Source organism: Embiotoca jacksoni, unplaced genomic scaffold, assembly GCF_022577435.1.
Source record: "Embiotoca jacksoni isolate LCO1_2020_lvr unplaced genomic scaffold, fEmbJac1.0.p SCAF_5, whole genome shotgun sequence".
Lineage (NCBI taxonomy): Eukaryota > Metazoa > Chordata > Actinopteri > Embiotocidae > Embiotoca > Embiotoca jacksoni.
In genome coordinates this window covers 4,535,170-4,548,136 of record NW_027185403.1, presented here as the reverse complement: position 1 = coordinate 4,548,136, position 12,967 = coordinate 4,535,170, and the positions used below count along the sequence as shown (strand labels likewise).

Here is a 12,967-nt window from a genome sequence, read left to right as displayed (position 1 = left end):
TTTTTCCACAAAAGTAAAACATTTATATGAACAACACTGTTAGCGGCACTTATAAATCATACTTGGGAGACTACATGAACTTCAGAGCATCCATGATTGATTGTAAATCCATGATTAATTTAGAAAGATGCAAAGATGCAGTTCAACACAACTCTAAAGGATGTTTACAGAAACTGACAGTACTGTGGTCCAAAAGATCCCTCGCTGTGAGGGAAAAGGACAGCTGAGAGATTTCTTAACTCTTCACTGCTTTTGTCAGCCAATTAAAATGTAATACATTACCACAATGCTCTGCATTTTGTTCATTTCAAAGAAACTCACAACATAAGCAGAAGCCACAGGGCACAGAATTGTTGTCTCTCACTGTTTCTAACTCTATGAGTGTCAGAGGCATAATGTGGAAAAATAGAACAGCCATTGAACGTGCCTTTCAGAATCCACTCTAATGGAAATGACTCACAAATGCTGTTTTAAATCTTCAAAACGTTTTTTCACAAGCTGTCTAATATTAAATTAAAAAAATGATCAACATATTTTCCTCAACAGCCAATTAAGTATTGTTTGCCTCAGTCAGTTAAAAGGAGTACAAAGACAATATAGAGCACCTTATTTACGGTTGCTGCATGTTACTGAGCCATAAAGCTGCCCATAGCTGTACACAGCTGCACCTTCAAGTCAAAACAGTTAGAGCTGTATTTCATGGTTACAACTCTTTGATACACCGGCTTGTGTCATGAAAAGATGCGGCAATTAAACCCCGGTGCATCATAGTTGTAAAGCACACCAATTCAATCTGCTCAGTATACAAATCATTTCAATTGATCTGTGGAGAAATGGTGGCTCAGTTCACTGTTTGTGTGTTAAAATTAAAAGGGGGGACTGGGAATCTGCTAAATGACAAAAATATGACATTTAGTCTGGATTTCTGCAAACTCTAAAAGCATTTGTGTTCAATCTAAAGGCACAATGTGGTTTTTTTTTTCATTTATTTTTCTGTTGAGAAGTGAGAGTTATAAGTGTAAAAACAGCAATTTGCCTGTTTCTCCCTCATGATTTGAAAACAGCGCTGTTGAGAAATACATTTATGATGAATCATCATAGTTTGACTTAAAATGACTAATTTAATAAAGTTAAACAAGCATTATTGTTTATAATAAATAATATTTATGGGAATAAAACAACTGCAAAAGTTTGTTGACTGACCCATCCACCATAACTCCCTCCTTTTGCAAACTTTGTTTCGTCATAGTAACATCACCTGACACCACTCCCATCCTCAATAATGTGGGGTTTTGTCACTTACATGTAAACATACTATGTATTGTTTTGAGACACTTGCCGACTGATGCCACCATGTTTCTCTCTGTTTCTAATTAAAACATCAGAAAGCACTAATGATTTAGATTTTGGTATTTGTAGTCCTGCTATTAAAAGACATCACAATCAAATTTGAATATGAATAACACAGATTAATATATTTTCTTGTTTGAGAGAAAAGATGGAGTTGCTGCTCAGGTTTGAAGCTCTTATCTGAAATTGAGCAAAGTCTTCACTTTACCACACAAGACCAAAGCACCAGTGTCTGTCCAGTTGCAGAAATGTACCACAAATCACTTGCTTTGTTGTTGGAAGAAATGGTTTCTACCAACAACAAGTCATCACTTGTTAACAACCCGCAGTTGCATGCAAAAGGCTGAAAAGGGATACAGACTATCTTTGATCAGGCCTCCAAGACATTCGTTTGTGACCTTTCCTTTAGGGGCCTACCAAACTTGTGCCACTGTCTATCATTAAAGTCTGATCTTTTCTTTCTATTTGGGTATGTTCAGCTATTTATGCCACTGTTAAACATGTCAAGCCCTCAATCAAGTTTTGACCAGCCTCTGTTTGGCTCTTTGCAGTTGTTTGGCAAGATCAGGAGATGCCATGCTCTTCTGACAGGGGTCAGAAACTGGCAGCGGAAGGGATAGACGGAGCAAGAAAACTACAGGACATGTTGTATTTTATCTTCATTTCATCTGGATTCATCTTCAAAAGTCCAAAGAGTGTGGTGCTGTTGAGTTGTCTTTGCAATTTCGTATCAGTCATGTGATAATGGCTGTCGGACTTGTTGGATGGTTGAGTCAGAGTCTTACAGTGAAAAATGTCTTTATTTTTTTGTATTTGAAAGCTTCTGTTGTGGAGACCTATTTTTATATTTTGGTCTACTTTTAACCCTCCGGGTTCTCGGTAGTAAAAAAAAAAGGACATGACAATGGTGTTAAACATAGCTTTTCACGAGTGCACACGGCATTTCCATGAAAAGGATCTGACAGTAAAACTTGGGTATGGCCAAAGTTGAACCAGCAAGCAGCAGACACGTGTATGTTTTGGATAATAACATTGAAACTGACCTTTATGTTTATTTCAAAATAAGTGACTCTAATAATTTTGTTAAAACTGGGAAGTAATTTAAAGTCTGACCACTTATGTGACGATGAGACTTTATTGTCATTGTATTTCTGTATTTCTAAAATTAAGAATGTTATCACAAATGATGACCAAATACATAAAAGCTTTTGCAATAAAAGCATAGTTGGTCATATGCTTTTTCGCTTTTTTGTAGAAGGGTTTCTTTAGGCGAGATAATCAGTACCACTCTGTATACGGTGTGCCAAATATGGCGCTGTGGCCAGGAGACAGTTAGCATAAAGACTGTAAGCATGGGGAAAGGCTGAAAAAACTTTTTACACATTCGGGTTTTTTTTTGTTTTTTTTTAATAAATCAAACTAGATACATGCTAAGCTACAATAACCATCTGCTGGTTTCAGTTTCATATTTAGTGTATTTACTAACCTGTCTAAATTTCCCAATCGTTAATGCAAAGAATTTAAAAAAAAAAAAAATTTTATTCCTGGAATGTCAACCAGCTGTCTAACATTCATCACACATTGTGAAATATCAGTTTAGTGCTGTTTAACCCAACAAGAGTTTACAAACAAATATGTCAGCAAAGTTTATACGAAATCTGCTCAAAAGGTGTTACTTCATTCTCAAATAAAAAGCTCTTAATTTGTCACTGTCTGAAGCTTTGGGCTCAGGCTGACTCACCAAAACAAGTGAAATTTCCTTTTAAACAGTCTCGGAGAGATTGCCTGTGAATGGAGGGCTACAGTGCTGCAGTGAAGCACGTGCAGCTGAATCATAAAAGAGCCTTTGACTACCGCTAATATGAATAAAATGTAGAGCTCATGTTGTGTTAAACTTTGACATTGTAATCTTCCAATAATTTGGCTGACTGACTCTGACTCTTACTTTGTGAAGACCACATCCGTTTTTCAAAGCCTATAAGGGTTTTTCCTTTGGACTGTCTGTACGAATTGAACAGATGCTTTATGCATGCAGATGAATGCTTACGTCAGTCTGTATTATTCCTTCACTTTTATACAGCTGTGAAGACCTGGAGTGTTATCGCTACACATTTACGTCACCAAGGGTGACCTTATCCCTTACGTCTAATCAAATGATACAAATAAAATAATGCACTTTACTTTTACATAAAGTTTGAAAGAATTTTTTTATTTTGGACTTTAAAACATGATTGAGCAAACAGCAAAGGGCACAAGGATTAGGCTGAAACGAGCTGTGGCCCATATTTATGTATGAGGGGTTAGATATGAGCGAGCACGTTCTTCATTGAATGGTGGGTAGCAATTGAATTGGTTCATCCTTGTACCTTTTAGAATACCTTATCAAAACGTTTCTTTCAAATATATTTTGTTACAGGCAAAGAAATACACAAAACCTATTTAATTTTTTTTTGCTTTTGATGTTAAATCTGGAAGAAAAATTCCTCACAGAGCTGCAGTGGTTCTTTGAAGAGGTCTATGCATTGACATGAGCAACCAAAGAACTCCACAGACTCAATCAAAAACAGTAAAAACTTACAAGAAAAAGAACTCGGAGAAAAATAGCTATTAAAACACTGGCTTAAAAAAATAAACAATAACTGCTTGTTGAACTCCCTTCTGAATTCAGTATGTTTGACTTGTAAGATTCTTAATCCCCTTTAAGATAGGCGCTGTTTATGCAATCTGCACTGAATTGACTTTGTCTACTGTCAATATTTATTGATAAATTGAAATTTAATGAAGTACATGTCATGTGAGAAAACAAAGCAAAATTAAACTTAGGAAAAGCTATAAAAGATCAATTTTAGGTCCAGATTTAAAAACACAAAACCCAGTTGAAAGCCACTAGAAGGAGTAGCAGGGAACAAACAACATCAGGGTCCTCACACACTCAGGAACAGTTCTGACTATTATCAGAACAAACTGGTGAATGATTTATTTAACTAACTGATGTTGCTTTTTGGTCTTATTCATCTGAAGTTCTTTTTGTTTGTTTTTTAAATGTTTACATTGAGAAAATTAAACATTTAATATTGTTACCGACCATTTGCAGTGAATGTGCATGCTTTTCCAAGGCAAAACATAACACTGACACTGTATCCTCAAGGGACTGACAGGTGTATTGCTGTTGCTTTGGTGTGATACCAGGCTGCGACAGACTACCACAGTATTATTAATGACGGGAAGCTCTGACAAGTGTAGATACCAAGTACACGGACGAAAGGGGATAGACAGTTGTAACCAAAGTCCCATCAAATCCAAACAGCTCAGATAAAACCCGACAGGGTGGCACCTTGTCTCCATGTGAGTTTCCGTAAACATTTTGAGGATAATCACCTCTTTAGGCCGTAAACAGCATGGACCATTGCACAAAGCTTTTGTATTCACCCAGACCAACAGCCAGGCAGAATGTTATTCACTCAGTAGCTGAGGATAAGGAAGAGGTTAGGCCACACGCCCCTGCCACAGGTCTGTTCCTCCGGGGAGAGCTCGAGATTGGGATTTTGCGCCGGGCTGAGCAGCCATTTCTCTGGGACTAAATGGGGTGAAAACTTCTCAAAGGTACAACCTTGCGTGGGTTAAAAAAAAAAAAAAAAAAAAAGGAAATGTTCAATTGCTGGACATGAAGGCAGCAAAACGGCGATTCAGAGAATTACATAGACATTTTGTAGCAATTTCCACTCAACTGAATGGCTGCGTTTGTAGTCTAAATCACGGTCTCAGTGGTTTTCTTCATTCTTTACAGATTCGAAGAGAGGAAGCATGCCTGCGATGTAACATACAGGAATATTAGATCCAATCTCAAACACTGTCTACTTGGTTACGGTGTTAAAAGGTCAAGTTTGGAATGTGACCATGAATAAAACAGAAGTGTGGCTCATGGTTATATTAAGGTGGGGTTGGATGGAGAAGACTTTCCCTTTGGTTGCATGGGTGAAAGGGAAAAAAATGGACAGAGTGATCACCACAGCTGGAATCTGACCTTTTATTGGCGAGCCAACCATTAATCTTGAAAACTGAGACGAGGCTATTTTGAGGGGTTATAGAATGACAGGAAAGATAAAAGGCTGACATTTACAGCAATCACCTCAGATATCACTTAGGTAGCTTATCAGCTGCTTGTTTTCTTTGTTATCTTTGTCTTGCAACATTCAAAAACATGTTTCCGTGCAAGTGAGAACGATTTAGAAGTTGGATGGTGGTATTAGTGCAGTTTATTCAATGACATAATGTTGTCACTTAATTTACTCTGACATATCTTTCACTTTAAGATGACATGCTCAGTGAATCCCCTTAAGAGAATAAAACAAACAATTAATTCATGATGAGTATTGTGTGTGCAGTCAGTAGCTCCAGTGATATTTAAAAACTATTGACACACAAATGAGCTGACATATTCTTTCTGTACTGAGAACATATAGTAAGCAGTGTAGTTCATTTTCAGTCAACTCCACTCAGCAGGCCGTTTGTATCAATGCACTGTTGAAAATAGTCCCTAATAAATGCACCATTTACTCCCATTTTTCAGAAACTCCTGCAGGTTAAACTGGACTAACAAAACACTTAATTTAACCAAAGACTATCGACAAAGTTGAAAACACTTCGTAGCAATAAAAAGGCTAGAAACCAGCCATAATGCAACACTCTCTGTTCAAGACCTTATACTCGCTCCATTCAGAAAACAATATCTGATCTGAACACGTAATTGATTAGTCTTTTAATCCTTAAGGTGACCTTTTCAAATCTAATTTCCAGAATATGATTGCATATGCAGCCACTGTAAATTCTTGTGCAAGAGAAAGAAAAATGCCACCTGTTTGTTTGCTGTAATATTTCCATTATGAAAGACAAAAGTACTGAATAATCCAATCAAACACTTGAACATTTGAATGTATTTATAAAATACACAGAGCTTAAAGTTACAACAAACTTCAATGACTTCAGCTAATGTTGCATGTGAAATTAATATTTATCCTCCTGTGGCTAGCACGGCTGTCCTTCATGGAAATGTCGTGGGTGACAGAGGCCTGGATAGGTCACATGCTCTCTGGCCTCAGATGTCAGCACTCATGTTGGAGGTTTGCCACTGTATAGGAGAACAGCCAACAACAACAACAACAACAGAAGTCCTAACTTTTTCCAATTCCTCTACTTCTCTCTGCCATCACCTCCAAATCTACTCAGCCCCACCTCCATCTTGCTTGCTACACTACTGAGCTGACCTCTGAGGTTTCTGCATCTGGCAGAAAATATAAAGAAACATCAGAAGGCTACACCAGTATCAGAGTACACATTAACATTTCATCTGTGAGAAACCAAGCAAGACATTTCTAATAAATATAATATTTCACATCTTTTGACTTTCCTTGCAGTGATGGAAGTCAATCTTCTAGCTCATATAAAAGGAACCAAACACAAAAACAGCATTTGAATGGCATTAGCAAAAACTGGTTAAATTAATAACTTTTTTCAGCCCTTAATAGAAACACAGAAACCCAATGCATCTTTAATGCCCATGCTTCAGTCAAAGTGGAACAAAGGAACGGAGTAATTGTATAAGGTGAAGGTTAATATGCTGTGTTTTCCCACACAAAGAAAAGAGCGATACCTCTGGCTGCTTCGGAAACACTGGATCTGCTGGTGGGATCAGCTGGAGAAGACGAATGACTACAAAGGAGACAATTTGATGGTCAAACCCTGTGTGTGACGTGTCACGTTGTGCTACTGCCCTGTGATCTCTAATATACAGAGACCTTAATGGATCCTGAAAGTGTGCATACACTGATCTATAACCTGTGACACATACACACTTTAGAGATACCCAGGAGATTTATTTTCCGATGGGTAGAGAGCCAGTTCATGTATGATGACAGCGGGGTTGTTTGAAATGTCCGAAAAATGTCTTGTCACTTTATAGATTAAAACATAATAGAATGTCACAAACTAAAAAAAATAACCCAAATGCTTCTTCTCTGATAGAAAATGCTCTAAATGTTAGTGAATATGCATGTTGGTGTGCAACATTCAAGCCAGAAACCAGCATTTGCAACAAGGACAATACATTAATGTTGGCTATTTTAATGCATATCTATGCTCTGTCTGATGTGGAGCCCAAGCACCAACCAACTGTGACATTACCCATTGGTTTGTGAAGTGCTGTTCTGAAGCCTCGAGTTCAGATTTTGTCCGTCGCCATCTTGTTATTTTGGAGCTAAAAGCATCCATATTTAACAAGCTGGGGACGATCGAGCGGTGGATCTGACTCGATCTGATTGGGAACCCAAGAAGACAACCCGCCGCCCGCCTACAGTCAGAACCTGACTGCACCACAGGCCTGTCAATCAAACAGACACGCCTTACGGCCTAATATATAATTAATGACAGGATTATTTCCAGATGGACCACCAGAAAACTAATATGAAGGAGCAACTATAGCAAATGAAACCAAACTGACTGGTGGAAAACATTTATTGACTTTGTGTTTAATTAGTTGAATTCGAGCCTATGGTGCCAGAGTCTTTTTGGAGCCAACCCCTAGCCGGCCCTGGTATTGCAGTTTAAGGCACTTAAATGTTTGACAAACAAATTTGAGTGATCGCTGCAAAACAAGTATGTCTATCGCACAGAACATGAAAATCAGAACTTTTTTTTGACTCCCTAATATTGGCGTTGGTACATATTTTACAAAACATGTTGAATTAACTATTAACTAATTAACAAGCATCATTTTCAGTCCATTACACGCTCTCTATACAGGCTGTACTCCTACACAAACAAAAGCACTTTATCTTTCTAAAGACCTCATCCTCCAAGTGAAATTTGTATGAGTGTTTCACTCCAGACCGATCATAAACTGGCGTATATTAAACCCTGCAATTTATCCCTTTATCACAGCCATCACTCCCTACGTCCTAATTAAGGCTAATTACACACGAGACAGCCATCAAAACAAAATCTACTGTTCCTTTAAATCTTCACCCTTTTTTTTTTTTTTTTTTTTTTTAATGTTTTCGGAGCGAGGGAAACAAGGGGCGAAACCACAGTCAAAAAAATAATTTAAAAAAACCCCCAAAAAAACAGACTCACACACGCGCGCGCGAAAACCGACACCCCTCCCCCCCCCCCCCCCCCCCCCCATTGAACACAAGCACCAACACACTGTCAGACTGACCAGTGCCGTCCAGCCGCCTGAAGCAGAGAAGCCTGCTGTGTGGATGTGTGCAGCTCTCTGGACTTGGTGGGAGGGGGAGAAGTTTCCCCAAAGACAAGCTTGGATCACTGAGAGAGGCGATGCCTTCCTCCTGTAGCCCAGTCTCACAAGCTGCTCAGTGGATTTGCTGATTCCTTAATTTATTTTCTGCAAGTTATTCAACGGGAGAAGGGAGAGATTTTGAGCCAGAGGATGCTCCCACAGGTCATTCGGATTCTGTATGTCTTGTCTTTCTGCTTTTTCCATGGAGGCTTTATCAGGTGAGGCGCACTAACATTTATTACTCTCTCTCTGTGTGTTGGTGCGACTCTCTCATCAACTGCTTGGCATAAACTTTTTTTTTTCACCATCTGAGTCGACACTGCCGACTGTCCACGTCACATCTGTCTTCTTTTTTTTTTATCGACTTTTTAACTTGATCAGTTGATGTTGTTCTTTAGAAGAACACCCATTGTGCGTTTTAATGTTGGTGCGAAGGGAAGAAAAAAAATACAGGACTTTCTTCAACTAATTATTCGACCACATCTTGCCGCTATTTTATAAGATAATGGGACAAATAACCGCCTTTTTCCTGAGTGTTACATGCGAGGAAACGTCGGCACAATTCCGAAAAAAAAAAAAAAAAAAAAACAGCCGTGCTTTTTGCGCACAAAGTAAACAGATGTTTAGACGCTAATTCTGAAAAAAAAAAATCACGATTTGGCTTCTGGGTTGCATTTTGTAAACTGGCGGTAAATAATAATGGAGTACAAACATGCAAACAATGGATCCTGTTCTTAGTGCACAGAAAAAAGAAAAAAAACCGTGTCCTGGTCGCAAACTACCTGTGGAATTCCCGGTTGCAGGTTGGATTGGTGGCTTTGTGAGTTGTAGAATTGCAATATGAAGACTCCAGTGGATGATATTCTATTTATGGAGCGATTAGGAATTTAACAGCAACATGTGACCACAGAGCACAGAACTGAAACCTCCAGGAGGTGGTGCATACTGAACATCTGGATTCATGTTTTAATGAAAGACAAGGAGGAGACCTCATCATAAACAGTACGTGCAGACTTGAGTCACTACTGATAGAAAAAAAGGGGAAATGACCTGTCAATGTGTGTTCAATGTCTCTAAAACAGAGAAAACCTCTCTTGTTCTGTCTCTTTTATTCTTGTTTTCAGTTTGTCCAACAACATATTACACTTTCTTCCAACATTCCCTGACTGAAACCACTGACCAGCAACCAGCTCCCCTCTCTCTCTTTTCTGTACTCCTCCTCCCATACCTTTGTTCTTTCTCTCTTTCCCTCTCCCCCGCTCTCCCTGACTTGGTGGCAAAAACTTTTATTTGCAGTGAACACTTTCCTTATTTCATGCCCTGCCACCCTCAGGTGTGAGCGGAAGGGAATTAAGATCTGCATAATCCTGGAGCGGAACAGAGCTGCGACTCGGTGAACCCAGGGGCGAGAAGAGCAAGCTCTTAGCCTGGAGAGCAGTCAACTGACAGCACCTCCTCTGACAAATTATATGGTCCCCTACCAGCCTTTCTGCTCGCCATGTAGGCAGGGAGTGGGAGGCAGGCAGGAGGGGAAAAGGAAGGGATTAAGGAAGGAAGGCAGGTGTAAAAGACAGGCAGAATCTGATGGAGGTGTGGACATGTTGGGGGGGGGGGAATGATGGAATGTGAAAATGGGAATTGAGCATCCTGGGATGGAGAGAAATGCGAACAAGAAATTGAGAGGGTGATTCATTTAGCTGGAGGCGACGGGGAGATTAGTAAAGTGGAGAATGGGGCTGGTAGATGAAGAGAAATGGGGCAGATAGCAAAGAGGAGATGAGATGAAGAAGGAGAGGGGTTGGTGGGTGTGAGAGACGGGAAGCCTTGTTGGAGATGTGAAAAAGAGATTGTCATGTAAAGCAGAGCTCAAGCTGGATGGGTATGATAGGTTTCGGACTAGATGGTTGTCGACACGAGGAAATGAGAAACAGAAATGAAGGGTGTAATAAATAAAAAAAAGTTCATATCATAGTCTGAGACGGTGATGGCTAAGCGGTTATATGTAGGTGTGTGCGTTTGTGTGGAGAAAGAGAGTGTTGCATCTTGCACTTCAGGACTGTTCAATTTGAATCCCAGCTCAAAAGAAAACCTCAATCTGTCCTGAATCTTTTCTGCCACCCAGTCCATTTGTTTGTCGGGTATCTTAGCTGATTTCTTCTAAAGACCCTTCAAGGGGGAAAAAAAAACAAAAATAAATACAAATTGCAAATTTGCTGATTTATGTTAATTTATGCATTGACTTCAGACACTGCAGTGTGCACAGATGTTGATTGAACTTGCAGATATTTTATATTTTGTTCACCATTTTTTGTAGTGTAGTAGTAGTGAAAAATGATTGATCAGATTGGTTCCATCTTTACATGCTACAAATGTTTGGGTTGCGTGCTTCCGTTTTTTTATGCTGCATATCGCTTTTCTCTGCTTGCGATTCATTAGTTTGAAGACAGTTTTGAATACGAGTGCAGATATAACACTGCAAATGTTTTACAAGTATATAGATTCAAATGCTTGGGAAATTAAAACGAGGCTGAACCAAATTATATTTTACTTAATCTGCTCATTTTGCAATAATCTGTGTACAATATATCAGAATACTGTGAAAGATTACCATCCCAATGCAAATGAAACTAGTTAATTTGGGGAATTTTAGTTTAAAAAAAATTACTTAAAGCATCAATCAACTAATTGTTTCAGCACTAGATCAATTTCTATGCATTTAATTCAATAATACACAGATCACACTGTTGGGGCCAATATGGGTGTATGCATTTTTTGGTGAATTTAGCATTTGCTCTTCAGATCAGTAGGGGGCAACAACAACAGGCTTACTGCTTTCTCAGTCATGAATTTTGCATTGTGCTGGACTTCAGCAGACATAAAATGTATTGCACCTGTGAGCATGTTTGGATGTCGAGAGGCACAACAGCTCTTGCAAATCAAACACGATCGAAAGATAAAGCTAATCCACGCGCTGTGCTACAAGTCATGCTTTCTGTCCACGGCACTGCAAGCCTGCTTCATGCCACTACCAGAAGTCATCTGTTTTAGCTTCAAACAAACTCAAGCCATCCATAGCTGCTAAACTTTTGTGCTGCAGGAAAAGCACAGGTGTAAAAAATGAAATGAATGATGGCTGCATTCCATTTACCTGCTTCAGTTTCAGTGTCCTGTTACTGTTTGTGCTGCCTCACAATTTACTGGGACATTTGAATAGAACTGAGCCATAGTTCATTTTATTACTAACACCTGTCCTTTCATGACAAGTTGAAATACTGACTCTGAAAATGCCCATACAAGAACTTTAAGTGCACAATGATAAGATGCAATTCTGATGAGACATTCAATGACAGCTCTTTTGCGCTCTCATGGTGTTTTTTATTTTTTATTTAACCCCTCTGACACATTTCGGTCAGAACCAAGATAAATGACTTATCACATCGTAAACTCTTTGCAAGCTCCTCCATCTGGTGTGTAATGTCAGTAATTAAGAGCTCAAGTTGTACAACTTGCATCTGCTCACATTCAACAAGTTGAAGTTGTATGTTGTTAATGTGATAAAAAAAAAAAACTATTACACACACACACACACATGCAAGGCTTCACCAGCATGTGAACATCACGAAGGCAGACGTGCAAATTGTGTGAATGCATCCACGTCCCCATGTCATCTGATGTGTCTGTGTTCATTGCCAAATTGAGAGTGAAGCGTAGTGGATTGCACTGAAGTGAAGGGCAGAGAATCGCACCAAGGATCCCCGCTGTCCTTGCCTCCAGTCAGTTAGAGATCATGACTCAGAGCTGAAAATATCAGAGAATAAGTCTTATCATCAGATAGAGCTGGTCACTCACAAGACTGATTATATTGTGTGCGAGTATATGAGAGGTAGTTCTGGGGGTGGCACAACGTCTTTCAGCTGCAGTGCAAGTAGATATCTTAACTTGATTAGGAACTTCATCTCCATGTTTAGAAAATCAGTAGCAGAATTACTAAAATAAACAAATTATATGACTGACTGAAACAAAGATTAGCTAAAATGCTCTAACCGAGTTGGGAGTAGCAAGGGAAGTCGTTTTTTTTTTTTTTTTGAGTCTTTACTGCACTGCTGACACATTTTGTTTCTCATATTTGGTTTCAGATATGTGGAATAGTTTGAATGTACTGTCAGCAGTCCAAAAAGTGTGAATACACTGCTTCAGATTTGCATTTCTGGGACCATTTTGTCATTCCCTGGCAAGTTTCCTGTATCCCCATGAGTAATTGACCCATTTAAAATGATGTACAGTATATAAAACTGAGCTACTTCTACTGCTAAAATATTCAAA

At 39.0% G+C, this 12,967-nt stretch overlaps 1 protein-coding gene across 1 annotated transcript in view; it reads left to right on the top strand.

Annotated features, from left to right (window-relative positions):
- Window positions 1-8,572: 8,572 nt before the first annotated feature.
- The window catches only part of glra4a (glycine receptor, alpha 4a), a 43,990-nt gene continuing 39,595 nt past the window's right edge, over window positions 8,573-12,967 (top strand). The window contains exon 1 of the mRNA XM_069170859.1: window positions 8,573-8,862. Within this exon, the coding sequence (XP_069026960.1) occupies window positions 8,795-8,862 (68 nt within the window). The 5' untranslated portion in view covers window positions 8,573-8,794. The remainder of the gene's footprint in view (window positions 8,863-12,967) is intronic.